The sequence below is a fragment of the Ictalurus furcatus genome, chromosome 6 (genome assembly GCF_023375685.1).
Source record: "Ictalurus furcatus strain D&B chromosome 6, Billie_1.0, whole genome shotgun sequence".
In the NCBI taxonomy this organism is placed as follows: domain Eukaryota; kingdom Metazoa; phylum Chordata; class Actinopteri; order Siluriformes; family Ictaluridae; genus Ictalurus; species Ictalurus furcatus.
The window spans coordinates 6,405,466-6,428,956 of NC_071260.1; the positions used below are offsets into that span (position 1 = coordinate 6,405,466).

Below are 23,491 nucleotides of genomic sequence, written 5' to 3' on the forward strand. Positions count from 1 at the left end.
CCTTGCGATGGATTGGCACCCTGTCCAGGGTGTACCCCGCCTTGTGCCCGATGCTCCCTGGGATAGGCTCCAGGTTTCCCCGTGACCCTGAAAAGGATAAAGCGGTATAGAGGATGGATGGATGGATGGATGGATGTAATTGATTTAATGGAAACTGTAATGGTCCCTGTGGGTCTCTACTGGTAATTTGTTGCCTTCTATTGGTGGCATGTTGATGTCTAGTGGATACCATTAAGGACGGGTAATGGTAATGGTCAGCTCATGGTTTGTATGCAGTGGTAGTTGTAGTGGAAACTATTCGAAGTTCTGTGATGGTTTCTATTGTTTGTTTGTTTTTTCCCCAGCAGGGAGGTAAGGAACACATGTAGACATACAGGGATAGTATAGAGTAGTAAACAATATATACAATATATGCACAAGAGCACAGCGCACACACCACTCACACACACACTTACACAAGAGCATGATATTGGACAACAAATGATTACAAAAAAGTAATGTGTAAAGTTGAAAAGGAACCTGCAGAAGTGGTGTTTAAGGCTAATTAACAGTATTGAGAAGTGGGTGTGTGTTAAGCCTCTTTCACACGCGGTATTAACATGTGTCCCGGGTGATCTGATTACTGGACTGCACCAAGTACAGGAGTGAACGTGGTCCGCACTGTAATTTGATCACTCAAACCACCTTAACGTTTGTGGTGTGAATGGAAAAACATCTCGATACGGCCCGAACAGTAACGAGTGACCATACAATCAACTGTGTCATTGCCCTAGCTGGAAAATCTTTAATCATTGCAAGACTGTTTGGAAATCACACTGAATGAATGAGTTCTTCACCTGTTAGGCTTATGGATAAAAGCAATGCTATAACCATAGAAACAAAAGACGAAAGCTTTTCGTTGCTTATTAGTCATCTCATTTCCTGTTAATTAAGTTATGAGTTTTGTTAGCAGTCCACGCAATCAAAATGTTTGAAACAACCCGTACAGGTACGCAAGATAAGATTCCCAGGGTATTTCTGCCTGAAAACAAATGCAGCAGAAGACGGGAGTAATAAAGGTGCAAGACAAATTGAGGAAGTGATTTATCATAAGTGCACTGAAATCAATAATTACTGTCAGTTATGCTGACATGATTGAGAATTATAATCAGTTTTCCCGCAGTTCAGTTGGATTCGGTGTCTGGTTCAGTGCAGCTTCTGAATATACTGATTATGATTCTAATCATGTCAGCATAACTGATAGTAATTACTGATTTCAGTGCTCACAGAAAGGTGCAGACAGAAAACACCTTCCCCACAAACACCTTTAACACACAGCTTTGCACAGAGAGGATCACTGACAAATATGCATGACACCAATATGATGATTTAGTACAAACATGACTACACACCTGTGTGCAAATAAAGGGTCACATGATCTCACCATAAATATACCTGTTCCTAGAAGACACACAGATTATTAGAGAACATACTTAATCAAACAGCATCATGAAGATCAAGGGGCTAAACTTTCTAGAAACGTATTAACCAGCGTTTGGTTATATATATAAAAAAAAATATTCCAAACTTCGAACATCCCGTGGAACACTAGTAAATCCATTATAAATAATTATGTCAAAAACATTGTCACAACTGCGAGACAATAGGTAAGAAAAATGCATTACTTCATTTAATTATTTATTTTTATTTTTAAAAAAGTTGTTTTTTTAAAAAATAAAATAACATTTGTGGAGAGCTCTCATGGTACTGTGCTGAATTCTTTATCAATGATCGTTAAGCTTTATTTACAGAATTTTATTGTATATATAAAACTAATTAGACTCTAAAACAATATTACAAGTATACTTATTTACTCAACAGTTTTATTAAAGCATTTATTGATTACAAAAGCAATTATTGGGTTTTGGTGCAATCCTTACCACATGTAGTGGTGCTTGAAAGTTTGTGAACCCTTCAGAATTTTCTATATATCTCTGCATAAATATGACCTAAAACAGCATAAGATTTTCACACAAGTCCTAAAAGTAGACAAAGAGAATCCAATTAAACAAAGACAAAAATATTATACTTAGTCATTTATTTACTGAGGAAAATGATCAGATATTACATATCTGTGAGTAACAAAAGTATGTGAACCGCAAGAATTAGCAGTTAATTTGAAGGTGAAATTAGAATCAGGTGATTTCAATCAATGGGATCACAATCAAGTGTGAGTGAGTGCCTTTTTATTTATTTATTTAAAGAACAGGGATATATCAGATTCTGATCTTCACAACACATGTTTGTGGAAGTGAATCATGGCATTAACAAAGGAGATTTCCTAGAACCTCAGAGAAAGAGTTGTTGATGTGCATCAGGCTGGAAAAGGTTCAAAACCATCTCTAAAGAGTTTGGACTCCACCAATCCACAGTCAGACAGACTGTATTCAAATAGAGGAAATTCAACACCCTTGTTACCCTCCCCAGGAGTGGTTGACCAACAAAGATCACTGCAAGCACAAGGCAGCTGTGGCTCAGGTGGTAGAGCAGGTTGTCCACTAATCATAGGGTTGGCAGTTCCATTCCCGGCCCACGTGATTCCACATGCCGAAGTGTCCTTGGGTAAGACACTGAACCCCAAGTTGCTCCAGACATTAGCACCTTGCATGGCAGCTCTGCTATCATTGGTGTGAGTGTGTGTGTGTGTGTGTGTGTGTGTGAATGGGACACAGTGTAAAGCACTTTGGAAAAAGCCAAGACATGTAATCGTCCACGAGGACACAAAGGAACCCAGGCTAACCCCTTGGCTAATGGTAATGTTCATGAGTCCACCATCAGAAGAACACTGAACAAGAATGGTATGCATGGCAGGGTTGCAAGGAGAAAACCATTGCTCTCCAAAAAAAGAACACTGCTGTTATTGCCTTTAGTTTGCTAAAGATCACATGGATAAGCCAAAAGACTATTGGAAAAATAGTGGATGGATGAGACCAAAATAGAACTTTTTGGTTTAAATGAGAAGTTTTATGTTTGGAGAAGGAAAACACTGCATTCCAGCATAAGAACCTTATCCTATCTGTGAAACATTGTGCTGGTAAGATCATGGGTTGAGCCTGTTTTGCTGCATCTGGGACAAGACGACTTGCCATCATTGATGGAACAATGAATTCTAAAGTATACCAGCGAATTCTAAAGGAAGATTTTGGGACATCTGTCTGTGAACTGAACCTTCAGAGAAAGTGGGTCATGCAGCAAGACAACAACCCTAAGTACACAAGTTATTCTACCAAAGAATGGTTAAATAAGAATAAAGTTAATGTTTTGGAATGGCCAAGTCAAAGTCCTGACCTTAATCTAATAGAAATGTTGTGGAAGGACCTGAAGCAAGCAGTGTATGTATGGAAACCCACCAACATCCCAAAGTTGAAGCTGGTCTGTACTGAGGAAAGGGCTAAAATTCCTCGAAGCTGACGTGCAGGACTGATCAACAGTTACTGGAAATGTTAGCAGTTTTTAGTGCACAAGGGGGTCACGCCAGATACTTAAAGCAATGGTTCACATTTTTCCACTCACAGATATGTAATTTTGGATCATTTTCCTCAATAAAGAAATGAAAGAAAGTATAATACTGTTGTCATTTGTTTAATTGGGCTCTCTTTATCTACTTTTAGGACTTGTCTGAAAAGCTTATGTTTTATGTCATTTATACAAAAAATTTTTAAATCTACTCTCAAGCACCACTGTATATGATCTGTTTTACTTACAATTTATTTAACAAGGAAAAACAAAATATAGTACACATTCACATCACTCTAAATGTATATTGGGATAAAAGAGCATCTTTTATGTCAGAGTTCCTCTTTTTCTGACTGGTTTGGCAACAGTTGCATTTTCTTTAGTTTGACTTTCCTCCAGTGCTACTTGCTCTGTGGACTTAAAGGTAATGCATTACACAAACATGTGGCATCAGCAGTCTGAAGTTGTTCACCAAAGTTTACAGCTAAATAAATCTGTGCCCAGATATTTCCAGGAACTTTATAAAAAAAAATAATAATAAAATAAAAAAGTCATTTTTATACTACAGTATGTAGTTTATTTCCACTGGTTTATTTCAAACCTCCTGAACATCATCCAGTGCTTTCTTTACTTGTTCACATTGGAGTTTCAGCTTGTTCTCCTCCTCTTCCAGTACCTCCACCTTTTCCTGCATCACACTCACAGAGACGCTGCTTAGCTTCGTCTCCCTGTATTATTCCAAAACATTTTTTAAATGGCTTGATGCATGGTGTTAGAATAAGATGTGTGTAAATTTGAAGTAATCTACATTTTAGTTTTCAAACAACATAATCAGATGTTTATTAGAGGAGTGAATCACACATATGTATTCACTGTAGGGAATTTAAATGTGTCAGAATCAAGTGCTGATTGAGAAAAAGATGTTTTTAAAATTCTACATCTTTGTTTCAGTTTGGAGTGTGTGTTTATACCGAGTGTGTGTGCTCAGTGACTCAATCAGTTGGACCAATGTCTGTTTTTTCTGCTTTGCAGCTTCCAGCTCCATCAGTGCATCACACACTCGATTATCCACATGCAGCAACAGCAGCATCCTGCGGTCCATTTCTTCACGCCTGCACACATGAAGTTTTCAGACAATTAATAAACACCTAACCAGAACAAAAACACAGTGGTTTGTTGTTTTTTTGTTTGTTTTTTTTACCGCTGATGAACCTCCATGTTTACTTCTTCCCTTTCAGACTTCACTCTTTCAAGTTTAGAAGTTGCATCCTTGAGCCGTTTACTTAAATCCTTTAAAATGAGTAAAATAAAATTAAGTTTGAGTAAAATAAAATTCAATTGAGTAAATTAACTTAATTGAATTTACCACACACATACTTGTGTACAATTCTTGAAGTCACAAAAGCACACTTACATTTTGTACCTGTATCATAATAGCATGATACGGTGGCATTTAAGCATTATGGCACTGTCCTCTGCTATACCAAATTGTATCCTAGCCTATCAGTAGCATTGAATTTAGTAATTAGTCATGGCATGGTTGTTACCAGAAGGGCTGGTTTGAGTATTTCATAAATTGCTGATCACAACAGTCTCTAGAGTTTACACAGAATGGGGCAAAAATGAAAGACATCCTGTAAGCAGAGGGTCTGCAGGCTGAAACACCTTGATGAGAGAGATCAGAGGAGAATGACCAGACTGGTCTGAGCTAGCAGGAAGTCTGTAGTAACTCAGAAAACCACCCTGTATTATTGTGGTGAGCAGAAAAGTATCTCAGAATGCACATCATCAAATCTTGAGGCAGATGGGCTACAACAGCAGAAGACCATGTCAGGTTCCACTTCTGTCAGCCAAGAACAGAAAGCTGAGGCAGCAGTGGGAACAGGCTTCTCAAAACTGGACAGTTGAAGACTGGAAAAATGTAGCCTGGTCTGATGAATGTCGATTTCTGCTGAGGCACACAGATGGTAGGGTCAGTATTTGGCACAAACAGCATGAATCCATGCACCCAACCTTCCTTGTTTCAACAGTCCAGGGTGGTGGAAGTGATCTAATGATGTGGGGAATGTTTTCTTGGCACATTTGGGCCCTTCAAAACTAATCAATTATGATTTGAATGTCACAGAAAATTTGAGTATTGTTGCTGAGCATGTGCCACAATTTACCGTCTTCTAATGACTACTTCCAGCACCATGGCACAAAGCAAAAGTCGTCTCCAACAGGCTTCATGAACATGACAATGAGTTCAGTGTTCTTCAGTGGCCTTCCCAGTCACCACATCTGAAGCCAGTAGAAGACATTTGGGATGTGGTAGAATGGGAGATTCACAGCATGAAAGTGCACCTGAAAAATCTGCAGGAATTGTGAGATGCAATCATGGACCAGAATCTCAAAGGAATGCTTCCAAAATCTTGTGTAATCCATGCCATGAAGAATTGAGGTTTTGAGAGCAAAGGGACACCCTACGCAATACTACTATAGTGTTCTTAATACTGGATAGAGCCTCGATTTGCCTCCCTACTCCCATAGTATATACAATATATACTATATATCGTCAATGGGCAGACCAAGCAAATTATTTCTTAATGAAGCAAGCACACAAACACTGTAGTACAGCTGATCAATGGGGGATAATTATATTATCAATATAATAAATGTACATTATTGAAGTAAGCTTTTTGGACCAGACAGTACAGCGAGAGGTAAGAAATCAGAAGGCTGTTTTAAAATAATAATAATAAATTTATTTCCCCTTTCTGGCCTTATTGGGGAATACAGAATGTTTAAGGAGAAATGGATGAAGAGGTATGCATGTATTTTCCCCATTTCAAGTTTATAGTTTATGTGTATAGTAAAGGTATGGTTAGAGATTAAGCTTGGGGGACAAAGAAAGACCACATTCATAAACATTGGAATGTTGCTTACACATCCATTTATTGAGTTATAAAAGGTTTAAATGTCTAATTTGTGTAAATTTGGGGAAGAGAACCACAGACAAAGAGAACCTCAGACAGATCCAATAATAATAATAATAATAATAATAATAATAATAATAAAAATAATAACAACTTGAGTGGGAAGTTATATTTATACCACTATTGCAGAGTTTTAATTGATTAATAGTATTACAGCAGTGAATAATTTCAATTTAGCATCTTATTGCACTTTATTGTACCATTTTCTCAGTGTTACACCATATCATCTTTGAAAGTGCTTATGTTAATGCAGGATTAACAACTACATGCTAAGTATGATTAGTAGGATTTTAATATTGTAGCATTATACCCAAATAAAAATAAATATCTCATACTTACTTGAACATCCTTGTCATCATGTGGTGAGTTCATTTCACAATCAGTGGTCTTCTTTAAGATCCGTGGTCTAAAGGTATTTACCTGCTTAAAATAATCAAAGTAATGTGTGGGTGAAAAAAGGTCTAAGCTGTGTCCTCCGGTCCCACTCGTTTAGTTTTTCTTGCACACCTGAACAGACTAATCGACACATTAACACGCCTTTCTTGAGGGTATTGGGTCAGTATGTATAAAGCTTAGGGGAGAGTGGGGTCAGTTGTAAATTCGTCACATATTTTTGTAAGTAGAATATTCCAAAGCCTCTTTATAGTTTTTTTTTTTAAAACACATGATAGATACATTTGTCTGTAAACTATTAATAATAAGCAAATGCCTATACAAATAAAATTGTTTTAAGGAGAAACTAATAATAATGGAATCAAGCAGTCACTTGAGCAGACCTGAGGCTCATTTATCAACCACGTGTACATGTATCGTTGTGTGTAAATTGTGCATATACACTTTTCTACTCACATTTCTACGCGTAGAACGCTATTTACCAATTTCATCTTGTGCATGAGGATGTGCGTATACATATTTGTGCACACTCCTCCCCATGCATATGCAGGAACCCCTAGTGATATAAAAGTGTAAGCACACATAGACTGATTATGAGGAGTTCTCATGTCATATCAGCATAACTGACAGAGGAATTATTGACTACGTTTACATGGATAGCAATAATCTAATCACTGACCTTATTCTGAATAAGACAATATTGTGATTAAGGTGTTTACATGAGTTGCTTTTAGAATATTCCTTTCATGTTCCTGTTTTACTTGTTATAGAACATAGAGCAATTAACGGCACATGTCATTACGTCACCACGCCACGCCATCCGACGTTCCCTCCAGAATTTCACATATCAACATAGTTTGTCTTCGTTATGGGACTGTACGCAGTTTTGGGTGTTTTTATTTTTAATTTTACGAAAGCCTCAATTGAAGTTAATTATTTGTCATGCTATTTGTGCTAATAGACGCCTGCTTGAAGCTGTGGGCTGCGTCCCAAACCACGTACTTACCTACTATATCAGGGGTGGGCAATCTTATCCGGAAAGGGCCGGTGTGAGTGCAGGTTTTCATTCCAACCAAGCAGAAGCCACACCTGAATCTATTGAAAGCCAAGATCAACTGATTAAACAGGTGGAATCACGTGTGCTTCCTGCTTGGTTAGAATGAAAACCTGCACCCACACCGGCCCTTTCCGGATAAGATTGCCCACCTGTGTACTATATAGTAGCCAAAACACATGTATTTCGCCTACTATATATATGTATTTCGCCTACTATATAGTAGTTAAGTACGTTCTTTAGGACGCAGCCGTGCTCTCCTGTTTGCCGTCAAACGGTTGAGCACTGCCATGTGTGTATGTGTCCTGTCGCAAAATGCTGTGAAAACTCCCACACGACGTTAATAGTGTGATTAAGGTGTGTACATGTCTGTAATGCACTTCGATAATGTGACTAAAACAGGAATACTCCACATGTCTTAATTCAATTTGTGTTTACTTCGAGTATGACTTTAATTGGATTAAGGTAATAAAAAATTGCTGTTTACATGGTAGTTTCTTAATCAGAGTATTGTCTTAATCGGGTTAATATTGGATTATTGTTGTCCATGTAAACTTACTGACTGACTCTGCTGCTCACAAGGTGCAGACAGGTGACACAGATGAAAGGTAAAGTAAAAACTGAATAAAAGGCACACCTAAAGACTAGAACAATGCCTTGTCTGAAGATGTATTATTTAATAAAAATTACAAAAATTTAAAAACTGGGTTTTTACAAATCTATTTGTTGTAGTTGGTAGTAATCATAGACTATCATATTGCATTTGGTTTTACATTTGTAGCTCATACAGTCAAAAAGTCTCTGAATTTTTATTATTTTTCTCTTTTGCAAAATAAAAAAAATCATAAAAAATGTTTATTTTAAAATGATAAAAGAAAAATGATTAAAAACTGAGATTTCAAATTCTATTTGCTGTACTTAATAGGCGTAATAAGCTGTATCATAGTATGTTTGGTTTTACATGTGTAACTCCTATAAGCAATGTTATTGCATTTTAATTATTTTTTCTTTTTTAAACAAAAACCCCTTGATTATTAAAAAAAAAAGAAGTTCTCTTTGATAAGATGTATAATATAGTGTGAATGATAAAAATTTTATTTAATTTCTATTTATTTACTGGGATTTATATGGCACAATAAGTTTATATGTGTAATAAAAAGGTATATAATTAATAATATATATATGCTACTGTTAGATAAAAAGTATTTATCTCAGGTTATGTCTTTCAGTCCTCCGTCAGCCTTCAGCTTTTACTCTCTTAACTCTTAGTTCTGTGCTATGATTGAGAAAGTGTGGTTGACCGCAGAGCATTTAGGCCTGGAGAGTCTGAATGAACACACACTGACACATGCTGTTCACAGAGACATCCGAGTTTATTCGTGCAGAACAGGAGTATTTATACACATAGATAAGCAGCAGTGCGTGGGCGGCTTCTATTTGTGCAGGGTGCTAAAGAGGTTCAGACAGTTACGCTAAGCACACAGGCATACCACAAAAATAAGTCTCTCAAGGTATGGAAAATACATGTCAGTTATAATAAAAGATGGCAGTTTATCAGCTTTTCAGAAGAGGTAATTAAGTGAATACATTATCATAGATATATGCAACATGGAAATCCCAATAGCACTTCATAATATAAGAGAATACATGATATAAGAGAATTTCCTTCAGCTACAAAAAAACAAAAACAAACAAAAAAAAAACCAAATACGGATTCCATACTGTGTCCTAACACTGCAATAAGTTATATATCCTGAGAAGTAGACGACTATAATCTTGGTAGAATCTTATACAATTGCCCAGGTCATGCACTTTTTAGACGGTCCCTTAGTGACAATTACTATAAAAGCGCTGATGACCTGCGTTTCCGAAAGACTGGATTCCGGGCTATAACGGGAGAAAATAAAAAATATATATTCATTTGTACTTGGTTCTGTGTCCACTCCAGAGTCAGACAATACACATTTTGTCCTTTTTGTGTGTTTATTTCTTGAGAAATAGAAGAGAGAAGCTCGAATGTGCAGCCAATGCCTTTGGGCTTCAACTGAAAAATTGCATTACAGAATCCCAAACTGTGTAATTTTGGAAATGTGACCTCCACTCTCCTAATGAACAAAATGGTGCTGTAGACTCACCAGGAAAATCTAGCTAACTTGCAAATATTTATTTTCCAGCCTTTAGCACCTCACCACCATTTTTTTTTTCACAACCTAATTAATTTAACCAACATTAAAGAGATAGTGGAAAGCATTACAACCTAAACCCCATCCTCTCTTTTTGTAACTTTAACCTTGTGAAGAACTTTTGACCTCAACATTACTGCGCTAGCTAAGTTCAGTTAGCCACTGACTGTCTGCACCTGTTCAGAAGCATTAACATTCACCAAATACATGAAGAAACATGGCCCTAACCCATCCTCCTAATGCTAATTACCACAGCTTGCCTTGTCCGAAACCCTTGCTAAATGTAGTTAACATTAACCCACTCTCTGACTACGTTTACATGGACAGAATTAATCTAATTATTGACCTTAATCTGAGTAAGATAATAATGTGACAACGCCGTCCAACGTCCCTCCAGAATTTCACGTATCAACATACAGTTCGTCTTCATTATGATACCGTGTACAGTTTTGGGTGTTTTTATTAAATTTTTTTACGAACGCTTTAAGTGCAGTTAATTATTTGTCGTGCTATACGTGCTAATAGACAACTGCTTGAAGCCGTAGGTGTGTCCCAAATCCTGTAGTTACCATCTATATAGTAGCCGAGATACATGTATTTGTTCCCCACTACAGGCCTATAGTAGGTAAGTATGCGATTTGGGACGCGGCCGAACACTCTTGTTCGCCATAAAAAGTAAAACTGCCATGTGTGATCGTGTCCTGTCGCAAAATGCGGTGAAAACACTCACACGACGTTAATAATGTGATTAAGGTGTTTACATGTCTGTAATACATGTCCATAATGCAACTAAAACAGGAGTACTCCACCTGTCTTAATTAGATTATTGCTTACTTCGATTATGACCTTAATTAGATTAAGGTAAGTACAATTTGCTGTTTACATGGTAGTTTCTTAATTAGAGTATGGTCTTAATCGGATTAAGAGTGGATTATTGTTGTCCATGTAAACGTAGCTTCTGTATTACATTATGGTGAATAGCTGTAATGTTACAGTTGCAATCAAAATTATTCAACCCACATTGCATATCGGGTTTATTGTCAAAATTTACAGACTTTCAGCTGTCTGCAATGAACAAATCAAACAAAAGCAATTTAAATAGTTCAACACAACAAATGCTTTAAGTGGTTTCCCCAAATTCAAATGAAAATGCAACTTATAATGACTTCTCCAGTCTCAAAATTATTCAACCCCTTCATGGCAAGCATCTTTAGTACTTAGTAGAACACACTTTTTCTGTTATGATCTGCTGCAAATGAGATGCTTAGCCAGATTCCAGCTTCTGGCAGTGTTCCTGAGGAATCTTAGCCCATTCTACATGAGCAGTGGCCTCCAGTTCTGTAATATTCTTGGGTTTGCATGCTGCAACCTTCTTCAAATCCCACCAGAGAGTTTCTATGGGATTCAATTCAGGTGACTGTGATGGCTCTGTAGAATCTTCCAGGACTTGGTGGAATTTGAGGTATGCTTGGGATCGTTGTTCTGTTGGAAGGTCCAATGATGCCCAAGCTTTAGCTTCCTCACAGACAGCATGACGTTTTCTTCCTAGGATTTCCTGATACTTCTATTAATCCATCTTGCCTTCCACATGCTGCAGGTTTCCAGTGCCAGAAGTAGCAAAGCAGCCCCAGAGCATCACCGAGCCACCACCATGCTTGACTGTGGACAGATGTTCTTTCTTCATTGTTCTTTCTCCAGACATACCGCTGATATATCATGCCAAAAAGTTCCAGTTTTGTTTCATTGCTCCACAGAACAGAATCCCAAAACTTCTGTGGCTTATTTATATGATTTTGAGACGACTTTTCTTGTGCTTTTGGGTCAGTAGTGGCGTACGTCTTGGAGTTCTGGCATGGAAACACCTCAGTGCCTGTTGCCACCAAGTCTTGCTGCAGGTCTTTTGCAACCCCTCGAGGGTTTTTCATAACCTGCCTTGTCAGAAATCTGGTTGCAGCCATTGATAGATTCCTTTTTCTGCCTCGTCCAGGTATTTCATTAATTTTCTGCCCCTAGCCAGTTCAGGTATTTCACGTGTTCCAGCTCAAGCACACCTGGTGCAAATAATGAAGCCCTTGATTAGTTGCATCAGGTGTGCTTGAGACAACACCTGTTTTGCATATTTGTGCTGATGTGAGGGATTCTATTCAGGGGGTTGAATAATTTTTCAGACTGGAGAAGTTGCATTTTCAGTTGAATTTGTGGAAACCACTTAAAGCATTCGATGTGTTGAACTATTTCAGTTGCTATTGTTTGATTTGTTCATTGCAAACAGCAGAAAGTCAAAATTTTGACAATAACCCTGATTTGCAGTGTGAGTTGAATAATTTTGATTGCAGCTGTACGTTATCGTTAACTTTCAAAAAGGTAATGGGAATGTCTAACATTACCTCAAACTGTATGCTAAAGTAATGTTACCAACTCAACTTAGCGTCTAGGTTAGCATGATTGGTGACAGCATCCAGCTAGCTAACCCTAACTCTGCGCCTAAGATAATATGCAGACACAGAAAATTATAGAATAACCTCAGTCCATATTTCACAGCCAATATAAGCACATGCCACTAGTAGTGTAACACCAACACTAAAGAAGCAGTACATGATATTCACTTTTGAAGCCTTCATGATAGGTAAAGTTAATTATCACTCGCTGAGTTACTGTTTTTCAACGAATACATATTCGAGAGCTCCCTGCTTAAATATCACAAATTAGGCCAGGCATTTTTAGCAGCATTAATGCTAAATAGTGATGAACGCTAACTTACCGGTGATCATTTGTTCTCCTCGCCTCAGGACTCCGACTCCGCTGTCACAATCAAAAGCTCAAAACAACGAACAGTCACTTTGGGCCGAGTTTAGAGTTGGATGATGACTTCAGCACCACAGTCCACAATGTGATTGGATAATAATTTTACACAAATACAATTTTTTTTTAGTTTTTAAACACACTTATTGGATAATTTAACACAACATGTGTTGAAATAGTTATAACACAAAAAGTGTTGCATATTAACGCATCCTTTCTGAAAGTGTAGCAGAATAGTCTTTTCCCCGATTATGTGTTATTAAATGGGGGAAAAAGCCCTGAGTTGTAAATTGTATGCTAAGAGTATGCTGAAGTGTGTTAATCGTAGGGTTGAGCATTATGTAGAGTTTTCTAAGCATAGGATGAAAAGTGTTGACTATCACACTATGAGTGCAGTGTGCTCAATCAGTGCTTGCTGAGTCAGTGATTCAGCCTCTGTGAATTTAAACTGCTTCCCAGAAACCTGCTGATGTAGGACACAAAATCTCATGTTAAAGTAGTGCACATTATAATTGTGCACTTAGTGCTGTAGTGCACATAGTAATTGTGTAACATGTTCCCTGACGTTAAGAATTTGTCCTATGTAATATCAAATAACAATGTGTGACTTTACTGTATGTGCATGTTTAATATGGGAGGAGCTTTATTTGTGTGTGTGTGTGTGTGTGTGTGTGTATGTTTGTGCGGATGTGTTAGTGTGTATATATAAGAACTCAAACTTTAAAATGAAACTCAGATTGGTTTCTTGCTAAAACTGTGTGTATCTAAACCTTAAAATGCTCCATTTGGCAATACTTTTTGGGATGGCGATGCAATGCTGGGCCCTTCCTCTGCAGGTAAAAATTCTAAATTTCTAAATGTATAAGGGATTCTTTCTCAGGCACTTTTTCGTAGTAAGCATTGTATTCAGTAGTGTACCTGTCTAAGTGTAAAAAAGTCAGATGGGGTGACCTAAATAAAGAGGAGTATGCTATGAGACAAAATGTGATAATAATAAGAGAATCATGTTTTTGGGTTGAGTGTGTCTATATCAGAATACTATAAACTTAGGGTGGAATGTGTCTATATCAGAATACTATAAGCTTAGGGTGGAGTGTGCATGATTGGTATGTGTATAGTGGACTGTGGTAAGCATAGAGTGCATGATACTTTGCAAAGGACACCGTCTGCTAATATCTACCACCTGTCAGTACATTTCTTACCTTTTTTCAGAATTCCTCTGCAGTGCAGGGAGCAAAAATGAGGGCAAAACGAGAGTATTCAGGTAAAATCTGGTTTCTCTGATTACTAATTGGTCTTCATATCAGTGAAGTCGGCTTACTAACTAAGAATTTAACATGCTTATGGCTGGGTCACGTTCTTACTGAGGAGTTGCCTATAGTGGACACATTTAGATAGATAACTTTGTTCAACTTGCAAGTGAGTTTATGGCCTCTGTTGGGCAGTACCTTGGCTTTCAGTGCCACAACTTCCTCAATTTTAATCATAGAACATTACATCCTTAATATGCCCACAAACAACAAAGTTGTAAACATCAAGAGACTTCTCTTTATTCTAATTGCTCAGAGTTTCTATGTGATATGTCCAATATCATCCTTGAAAGTGTTTGTTTAGCTAAACAGCAATCTCTGTCTTTGAGTGCTCGTCCATAATTATAAGTGGATAACATTTTAGCTAATTTGTCAATCCGATGATAGAGTCTTGATAGATTCTTCAGTCATATTATAACCAGTTTGCTCGGAAACTCGGGTCTTTTTACAACCAGATTGCAAATGCATCTCAAAGGGTTTGTTCTGTGTTCTCTGGTTTCTGGTTGTGGTTTTTTGTTTTGTATTCTGATTGGTCAGTGTGTGTGTGTTCATACTTAGTATATTGTTTATTGGGAATGCCTATAGGCGTATAGTAAATAATAAACTACCAGTTTGTGTATAATTTAGCATTTATGAACATTGCTGTGTTTATTCATATTTTCATATTGATTACTGTTCATGTAATCGTAAAGTTAATGTAATGTAATTGATTAATTTGTTGCTTCAGAGGAGTTTCTGTATCCAGATGAGATAAATCCAATGGACAAGATACTTGTAGCAAACAGAGGTAAGGTTTGAACAATACTGATGTAAACAGAGCCCCCAAAGCACTTCCTGCATTTGGAGAACATAAGTAATATAATATAAATATGATTAAAATGATTTTTCAAAATTGCTAGAGAACTTAAGCCATGAACATGAAAACAAACTTTAAAATGAAAATATGTTAAGTGTTTTTTTCCCCACAGGGATGTCACGCTTTCGGGGCTATGCCCTTCGTGAAGGTGACATTGTGAGTTCTAGTGTGAGAAGCGCCATTTCATGTCCAAACCAAAACTGCCTCTGGCCAAAATCAGTGGATGGATTTGTTTACGTTCCTTACACCATCTCTCCTCTCTATGGTGGGTCTACTTCATGATACAATGAAGCAGTTAACATCCTTCCCTGCTGTGTGGCATGTATAAAAATTCTGAGAAGTTGATATTGATTTTGGATCAAGGTGACAAGAGGAAAAGCTCTAAGTGTTCATAAGTAGGGTAAGGATGGGTAGAGCCTCAGTCACAAAGACAGTTTCAACAGTGTCTATAATTTTAAAAATCTGCATTTAGATCTATGATAAAAACAATAAGTAGAGTAGGAAATTGTGAACAAAAACACAATCATTAAGCATGATGCATGTGCATTAGTGAAATATGTAGGGAAAAAGTGAAGAGCAATTGTTCTTCAGGTAACTGAGAATGAAAACGGAGGATGTGTTCAGACTGTCAGCAAGAACTGTCCATCAGCAAGTGTACTATTGTAGTTGTAATGCATACATCCCTCATTATGCATAAACCCCTCATTACAAGGTGAATGAGTTCAGTGGTACAAAAAACACAAGAGATCTACAGAGATATGGAAAAAATTATATGAGTAGATGGGCCATCCTTCACCTTATTCTCCACAAGTAGGAAGTGTATGTTAGCAGTTGTCAGCTCTGCTGTAATACTGAGAAAAAATGTAGTATTTTTTCAAGTACTCGCTTCGGTCCTCTGAAATATGCTGGTCTGCTGTCTACCAGTTGATGACCCCTGCTTTTGAGGGAAGCATCACTGCAAATGAATACAGTTCTTGTAAGTAATCACCTTTATCCAATTTCATCATCATTTCAGAATGACCCTACCCACATCCAAGGGCTCACTGAATTATTTAATGAGCGTGAAAAAGAAGTACATCATATGCTATGGCCATCTCACTTACCAGATCCCAACTCAATTGAACACCTACATGAGATTTTGGAGTGACATGTTAGAAAGCACTCTCCACCACCATCATCAAACCACTAATTGAAGAAATATGTTTTGGAACAATGGTGTGAATTCATCCATTACTGGTTCAGAATCTACACTAAGGTGTATTGAAGCTGTTCTGGCAGCTCCTGGTGGCCCAGCATCATACTAAAGCACTTTATGTTTGTTTTTATTTTAATTTGTCACCATGTCTGCAGTAATAAGAGGACAATTCCCTTCTCCATTTAGTGAAACATAATACAGCAATGCAATATTAATCTAGAGATGTTATATTTCTTAGTTTTCTTATTGTTATATAATTTAAACTATATTATTCTGCTGCAGATAATATGGACCGGATCACAATCGAGATGGGAATGCTGGACATCTCATCTGCGACATGTGTGAAATTTGTGCCACGTACGCATCAAACAGACTTCGTTGATATCCAGCCTAAATTTGGGTGAGCTTTGATTCAACTGTCAACTATTAACACAGGTATAAGAATTCGATCAACTCCCAGTATGATATCCATCCAACCCAGGGTTATGGTATTCAGTGCATTTTGATAACCTCAGATTTTCAAAGGGGATGACATGTAATATAAGACTGCAGTGTAAAGGGAAATTTGGGAAATTGCAGTACACTAGTATCTTGTTACAACAATATTGTTTAAAGTGGCCTTGTTAAGATCATTTAACCTTCAATAGTGAAAACACAGCTTTTCAAGACATCAAATATTTAAAGGACCTGTTTCACGAAACTTTTTTGTACAGCACCTGCTGATGTACCTGGAAACATTTTTATATGTACAGGTGCATCTAAAAAAAATAGACTGTCATGGAAAAGTTTATTTTTTCATAATTTGATTCAAAAAGTGGAACTTTCTGGATACTGGATTTTTGATTTCCATGAGCTGGGATTAAAACAAAAAAGATTAAAACAAAAAAAAGGCCTTGAAATATTTCACTTTATGTGTAATGAATCTAGAATATATGAAAGTTCCACTTTTTTTTTATTAAATTATTGAATTTGTTAAATTAAAAATTCCACAATATTCTAATTTTCTGAGATATAGCTATATAGCATAATATTTAAAGATTCAATATTTCCTAATCAGTAATATTACTTCATTGTTACACCCATAATTAGGAACACAGAATTAGATTTTTAAAAAAATTCAATTTACAGAATATAAAGTAGTTTACACAGAAAAATTTGTTTTAGTACTTTAATGCAGAACTAAACCAGTTTTGCATTACTTGCTCTTTCTTATCTTTAGTCAATAAATGTTTTCATCTTGAGAAATATACACTCACCGTCCACTTTATTAGGAACAACTGCACCTTTATGCAGTTATCTAATCAGCCAGTCATGTGGCAGCAGAACAGTGCATAAAATCATGCAGATACAGGTCAGGAGCTTCAGTTAATCTTCACATGACACATCAGAATGAAGAAAAAGTGTGATTTCTGTGACTTTGATCGTGGCAAGGATGTTGGAACCAGAAGGGCAGGCTTGACTTGTATCTGCATTATTGTTTGCATTGTGCTGCTGCCACAAGATTGACTGATTAGATAACTGCATGAATATGCAGGTGTACAGGTGTTCCTAATAAAATGGAAGGTGTTCCTAATAAAGTGGATATTATATTTCCATACCACTCATTACACTGTGCATTACTATATTGTACTGTAAATGTCTTTTAAAATTATTTGTTGTTAGTGCTGAAACCAACCTGAGCTGTGACTGTGAGAGTGTCAGATGTCTTTAATATCAGTCATAAATAAAGATCCACTATTAGCAAATATGTATTGTAGTTTATCTTCCAGCTGTGGCCATGTTCTTGGCTATTACTATATAATCTTTTTATTACAGTAATGTAGCTGTGTATATTATTGATGCTGCAGGTGCTGGTCATTCTTGGGCAGGGTGGGAGGACCACAGCCACTCTCACTGCAGACTCCTGCATGCATGTGGTCAGGCGTGGCATCTCATGAGCTGATGCATGTGCTTGGCTTTGTTCATGAGCAGTCACGCTCTGATCGTGACCGTTACGTCACCATCCTATGGGAAAACATCATTGAGGGTTTGTTTCATGCAGTCCATCCTACTCTGCTCACTACTACACAACATTCTTCCTTATGGATCCAGGTTGTTTCATCATTATAGCAATTACTGTGAAACGTTTATTTTAAATACCCAATAATTCTTAGATAAAAATAAAATAAAATAAATGACTTGCTTCTTCTCTGCAGGTCAAAAGCACAACTTTAAAAAGTATGAGACAAACAATTTAAACACCGTATATGACTATGACTCTGTAATGCACTATGGGAGGTAAGCAGTCCAATATTCATAACAATAATTTTTACTAACATTTGTATTTCAGTAACCAGTATTATCACAATGTTATTATAGTTCCAAACTTCCAATTAATATTCCCATATTGTATTTTTTAAATTGAGGTTTTCCAGTACCATACTGAATGATCAGAATTTTAAAATAAACCTAGCTCTTTTAATGACTAACAGGACTCATTTATCAAGTTGTACAGATTTGTTAGTGCTTTACAAACTTATTACTAAATTGTTGACATGAGAATTTACTTAAATGTGATATTCACTAATGTGAACCGTGATTGATTGGCTTCAGATTGTACAACCCCAATTCCGAAAAAGTTGGGACAGTATGTAAAATGCAAAAAAACAAACAAAAGGAGTCATTTGAAAACTCAATTCACCCTGCACTATATTGAAAACACATTATTAACACATTATTTGATGTTTTACTTTGTGAATTTTATTTATTTTTGAAAATATACATTCATTTTAAATCTGATCACTGCAATACACTCCAAAAAGGTTGGGACAGTCAACTGTTTACCACTGTGTAACATCAACTTTTCTTTTAATAACACTTAATAAGTGTTTGGGTACTGAAGACACCAGTTGGTTACGTTTAGCAAGTGGAACTTTCCCCATTCATCCATTATGCATTTCTTCAACTGCGCAACTTCGTTGCCTTATTTTGCGCTTCATAATGCGCCATACGTTCTCATTCAGAGACAGGTCATGACTGCAGCAGGCCATGCTAGCACCTGCACTCTCTGCTTACACAACCATGTGCTTGTAATCCGGGCAGAATGTGGTTTGACGTTGTCGTGCTCTGGATGGCGGCGTATGCTGCTCGAAAATGTGTACATATCTTTCTGCATGAATGGTGCCCTCACAGATGTGCAAGTTACCCATGCCATGGGCACTGACACACCCCCATACCACAACAGATGCTGGCTTTTGGATCTGATGCTGATAACAGCTTGGATGGTCATTTTCCTCTTTGACCCGGAGAACACTGCAGCCGTTTAGTCCAAAAACTATTTGAAATGTTGACTCATCAGACCACAAAACATGATTCCACTATGCTACTGTGCATCTCAGATGACACTGAGCCCAGAGAAATCGGTGGCACTTCTGGGCAGTGTTGATGTATGGCTTCTGCTTTGCATAGCAAAGCCTTAACTTGCATCTGTGGATGCAGCGGCGAATGGTGTTGACTGACAAAGGTTTACCAAAGTATTCCCGAGCCCATGTCAGGATATTCGTTACAGACTCATGACGGTTTTTAAGACAGTGATGTCTGAGGGATCGGAGATCACGCCATTCACAAGTGGTTTTTGGCCTTGCCCTTTGCGCTCAGAGATTTGACCAGATTCCTTGAATCTTTTAATTATATTGTGCACTGTAGAAGGTGAAAATCCTACCGATTTGTCTTTGGGGAATGTTGTTCTCAGAGTGTTCGATTATTCACTAACGCATCTGTTAGCAGATTGGCAAGCCTCGACCCATCCTTGCTCTTGAAGGATTAGGCCTTTTTTGGAGGCTCCTTATATACTATGATTAGATGATTGCCTCACCTGTTTCACATCACCTTCTTATTTCAACTTGTCACATCGTTATTAGTCCTAAACTGCCCCTGTCCCAACTTTTTTGGAACATGTTGCATGCATCAGTTTAAAAATAAACGTGCTGTATTGTCTGAGCTGCATTACTGGAAGGCTGAGCTGCATTTATGAGGCGTATTCAGTCATCAGTTTGTCATTTTCTGCACTCTGTAAGCTTTGCCGTTGAAGTTTTGTGGGGGCCATTAAATGTAAATCAGCTGTGCCATGAATGTATATGTAATTTATGGGTAATCAGTATTTATCAATATACTGTATGTACATGTACAGTTGTGGACAAAATTACACCCTCCTTCAATTCTATGTTTTTATTTATCAGGACAATTGTGTGGTCCTCACCAACTTCTATAAACAAACAAGTAGCCTCAAGTGACAACACAAAACCACAACAGATTTCAATTTGTAGTCATTTTATCCAAAATGTAACATTCAGAAACAGGTGGGGAAAAAATAAGAACACCCTATTATTCAGTCACATGTTGAAACACCTTTAGAAACAATAACTTTTTCTATAGGAGTTTATCAGTCTTTCAAATCGTTTTGGAGAAATTTTAGCCCACTCTTCTTTACAACATTGCTTCAGTTCATTGATGTTTGACAGCATTCATTTATGCACAACTCTCTTAAGCTCACAATGTGATTGAGGTCTACACTTTGACTTGGCCATTCCAACACCTTGATTTTTTTGTTCTTTAGCCATTCAGATGTCGATTTGCTGCTGTGGTTGTGATCACTGTCCTGTTGAATGACCCAATTTTGGTCCAGCTTAAGTTGGTGGACTGATGGCCTCACAATTGTCACAAGAATATACTGGCATAAAGTGAAGTTCATTGTTGTCTTAAAGTGTCATGAAACACTAAACTACATTTTCTGAGATTTTAACAGAGGTGTTCGTATCGCACATCGTAAAAGACATTCTTAGCATCTGTTCATTTTAATTGTAGGGGAAAGCTGGTTAATTTTGAGCTTTTGTACGCTATTTTCAACTTCCTGGTTTAAACTCTCAGTCACAGGCAGTGACATGGCAATGTACTATAGTACTTCGATAACTTGTTGGGGTCTCATAATTATTCATGAGCCTGTGTGTTCTTATCCTATGAGAAGATGTTGTCTCTTAATTATTTATGACAGCACATGGTGCTTTCCTACAAATGTAGTAGATGAGAGAGGTGTTCAAATGGGTCGGAGGTGTTTGTTTAAGTGGTGTAAGAGTTCAAGTGTGTTTATTCGGGAGAGCTATGAGAATTGGAGAAAGGTGGACTTCGGACTTGCTCATGAAAGCAGTTTGCGTCTACACAATGATGTGGTACTCAGTCCCAAGGACTTTTCTATCCCTTCAAATGAGGTATGTGTCTAATCTTAACCATGACCGTTTTACTTACCTTTTGAACCAGTTAAACCACTTAAAGCAACACGGCCCATCACGTGTAAAATTATGCAACGAGAGTCCGTGTTGAAGGGAATAACTTTGCCTTTTTATTCGTGAAAAGCTTGAGCCTATTAGCTAACTAGCATTCCAACATTTCTGTTATCCGCGCTGCTTCCGGTTTTGTTATGTTTTCCTCCATAGTCATGCCAGGGGCTAATGATTCAAATAGATAGGGCGTAGGACCTGCAATGCTATCTGTTGTGTCTCCATTTAGCCCTGGGGATTCAGGAGGTGAGAAGTCCTCTGCCTCATCTGCAAACTTTGTCACTATCCTTTTTTTTTTTTTGAGTGTTCTGAAGGCTCGCCCCCCTCTTCCTCTCCTGCCACGCCCCCTCCCCCTCCCTTCTTCGTACAGCCATCCATGCCCATTTAAGCTGCATTTTTCAAAAACATTGAGAGGTAGTTTTTGGAGAGAAGTGTTAAGCAAATAAGTTCAGTCTTTTTCTGATTATGCTGTCATGAACATAAATAATTAATAATCTTACAGTGGCCTGTAGGTCACATGATGTAGCTCTTGGGTTTTTTTTTTTTTATAAGCAAGTCACACTTCTTCATGATTAAGTAATCCAGTACATTTCATTTGTAACACCTGGATGTGAACTATTCTCTTAATGATTGTCAAAATAGGAAGGGTGCACTTTGTAATTTTCCTCACTTGGTTTCTGAATGTTGGTTTACTTTTTGGAGAAAAAAGACCACATAGTGAAATCTGTTGTGTTTTTCATTGTCACCTGAGGTTAGTTGTTTGTTTATAAAAGTTGCTGAGGACCACAGAATTATGTAGGTCCTGATAAATAAAAAACATAGAATTGAAGGAGGGTGTACCTTCTTTTCCCCATGACTGTACATGACTATGAAGAAATTCAATGTTACTCAGACTTTTATAAATTTGGTGAGAATTTTTCATTCAGTTTGGCCTAGAAAACATTTACAAACAATTTGTACTATAGACTGATAAATAGGGCCCATTGTCATAATTCTAACAATAATAACTAATAATTATGAATATTTCATTCACAATTCCTAATTTTTTTTTTTTTCATATTTTTAATTCAATATAGATATGCTTTCTCAGAAGATGGATCACCAACTATCATCCCTAAACCAGATCCGAACATTCCTATTGGCCAGCGTGATGGACCGAGCCAACTAGATATTCACAAAATAAATCTATTGTACAACTGTGGTGCGTAAAAATCTTCACTGCAAATATATAGCATTACAATTAATTACAAATCCTAATGAATGTATATTTTTCCTACAATCCAACAGGTGGCCTCGTCTGAACAGAAGAAGAATAAAACTTGAAGTCACTTTATTAAAGTAGCAGCTCAGTCACTATTATTGTATTTTACAGGCTATATGTCACTTTTTATTTTGCACTGTAGTAGATATTGCAACTTAGAATCAAAGTATGTTAAATTTTTGCATTCTGCTGTTATAAAAAAAACACACACACATCCAACCAATTCATGAGTCTAAAGAAAACACAACTTCTGTACCAAAATATTTTTAATAAATAAATATTTCTACAATATTAGTGCACAGTTACCTTATATTTGAGGAACTTAAAAAAATAACTGGAATGTGCAAAAGTTTTGACACCTTTCTAAGTTAGCACTTGGTGACACTGCCTTTGGTAAATGTCACAGCTTGCAACCACCTTTTGTTCAAGTCAGGAGACTATGGGGCATTCCAAAAGCTTCAGGTTATGTTTCTTGAAGTAGTTCATTTGAGGTATGTTTTGGATCATTCTCCTGTGCTTCACTGACTATGCCATATTTGGTTCCAGAAACTGCTGATATTTACTAGAATAAATTTTTCCATCTACCTGTGCAATGTTTTCTGTGCCACATGCTGCCAAACAACCCCAATGCAAATAGAGCCACCCCATGATTAAT

General features: G+C 37.1%; 1 protein-coding gene across 1 annotated transcript; it reads left to right on the forward strand.

Annotated features, from left to right (window-relative positions):
* Nucleotides 1-14,141: 14,141 nt before the first annotated feature.
* Nucleotides 14,142-22,956, forward strand: hce2l1 (high choriolytic enzyme 2-like 1). The gene is made up of 7 exons (XM_053627872.1): nt 14,142-14,166; nt 14,940-14,999; nt 15,181-15,333; nt 16,546-16,663; nt 18,111-18,289; nt 18,459-18,540; nt 22,652-22,956. Exons 1-7 carry the CDS (start codon nt 14,142-14,144, stop codon nt 22,782-22,784), a joined length of 750 nt encoding a protein of 249 aa, XP_053483847.1. The 3' UTR covers nt 22,785-22,956.
* Nucleotides 22,957-23,491: the final 535 nt, after the last annotated feature.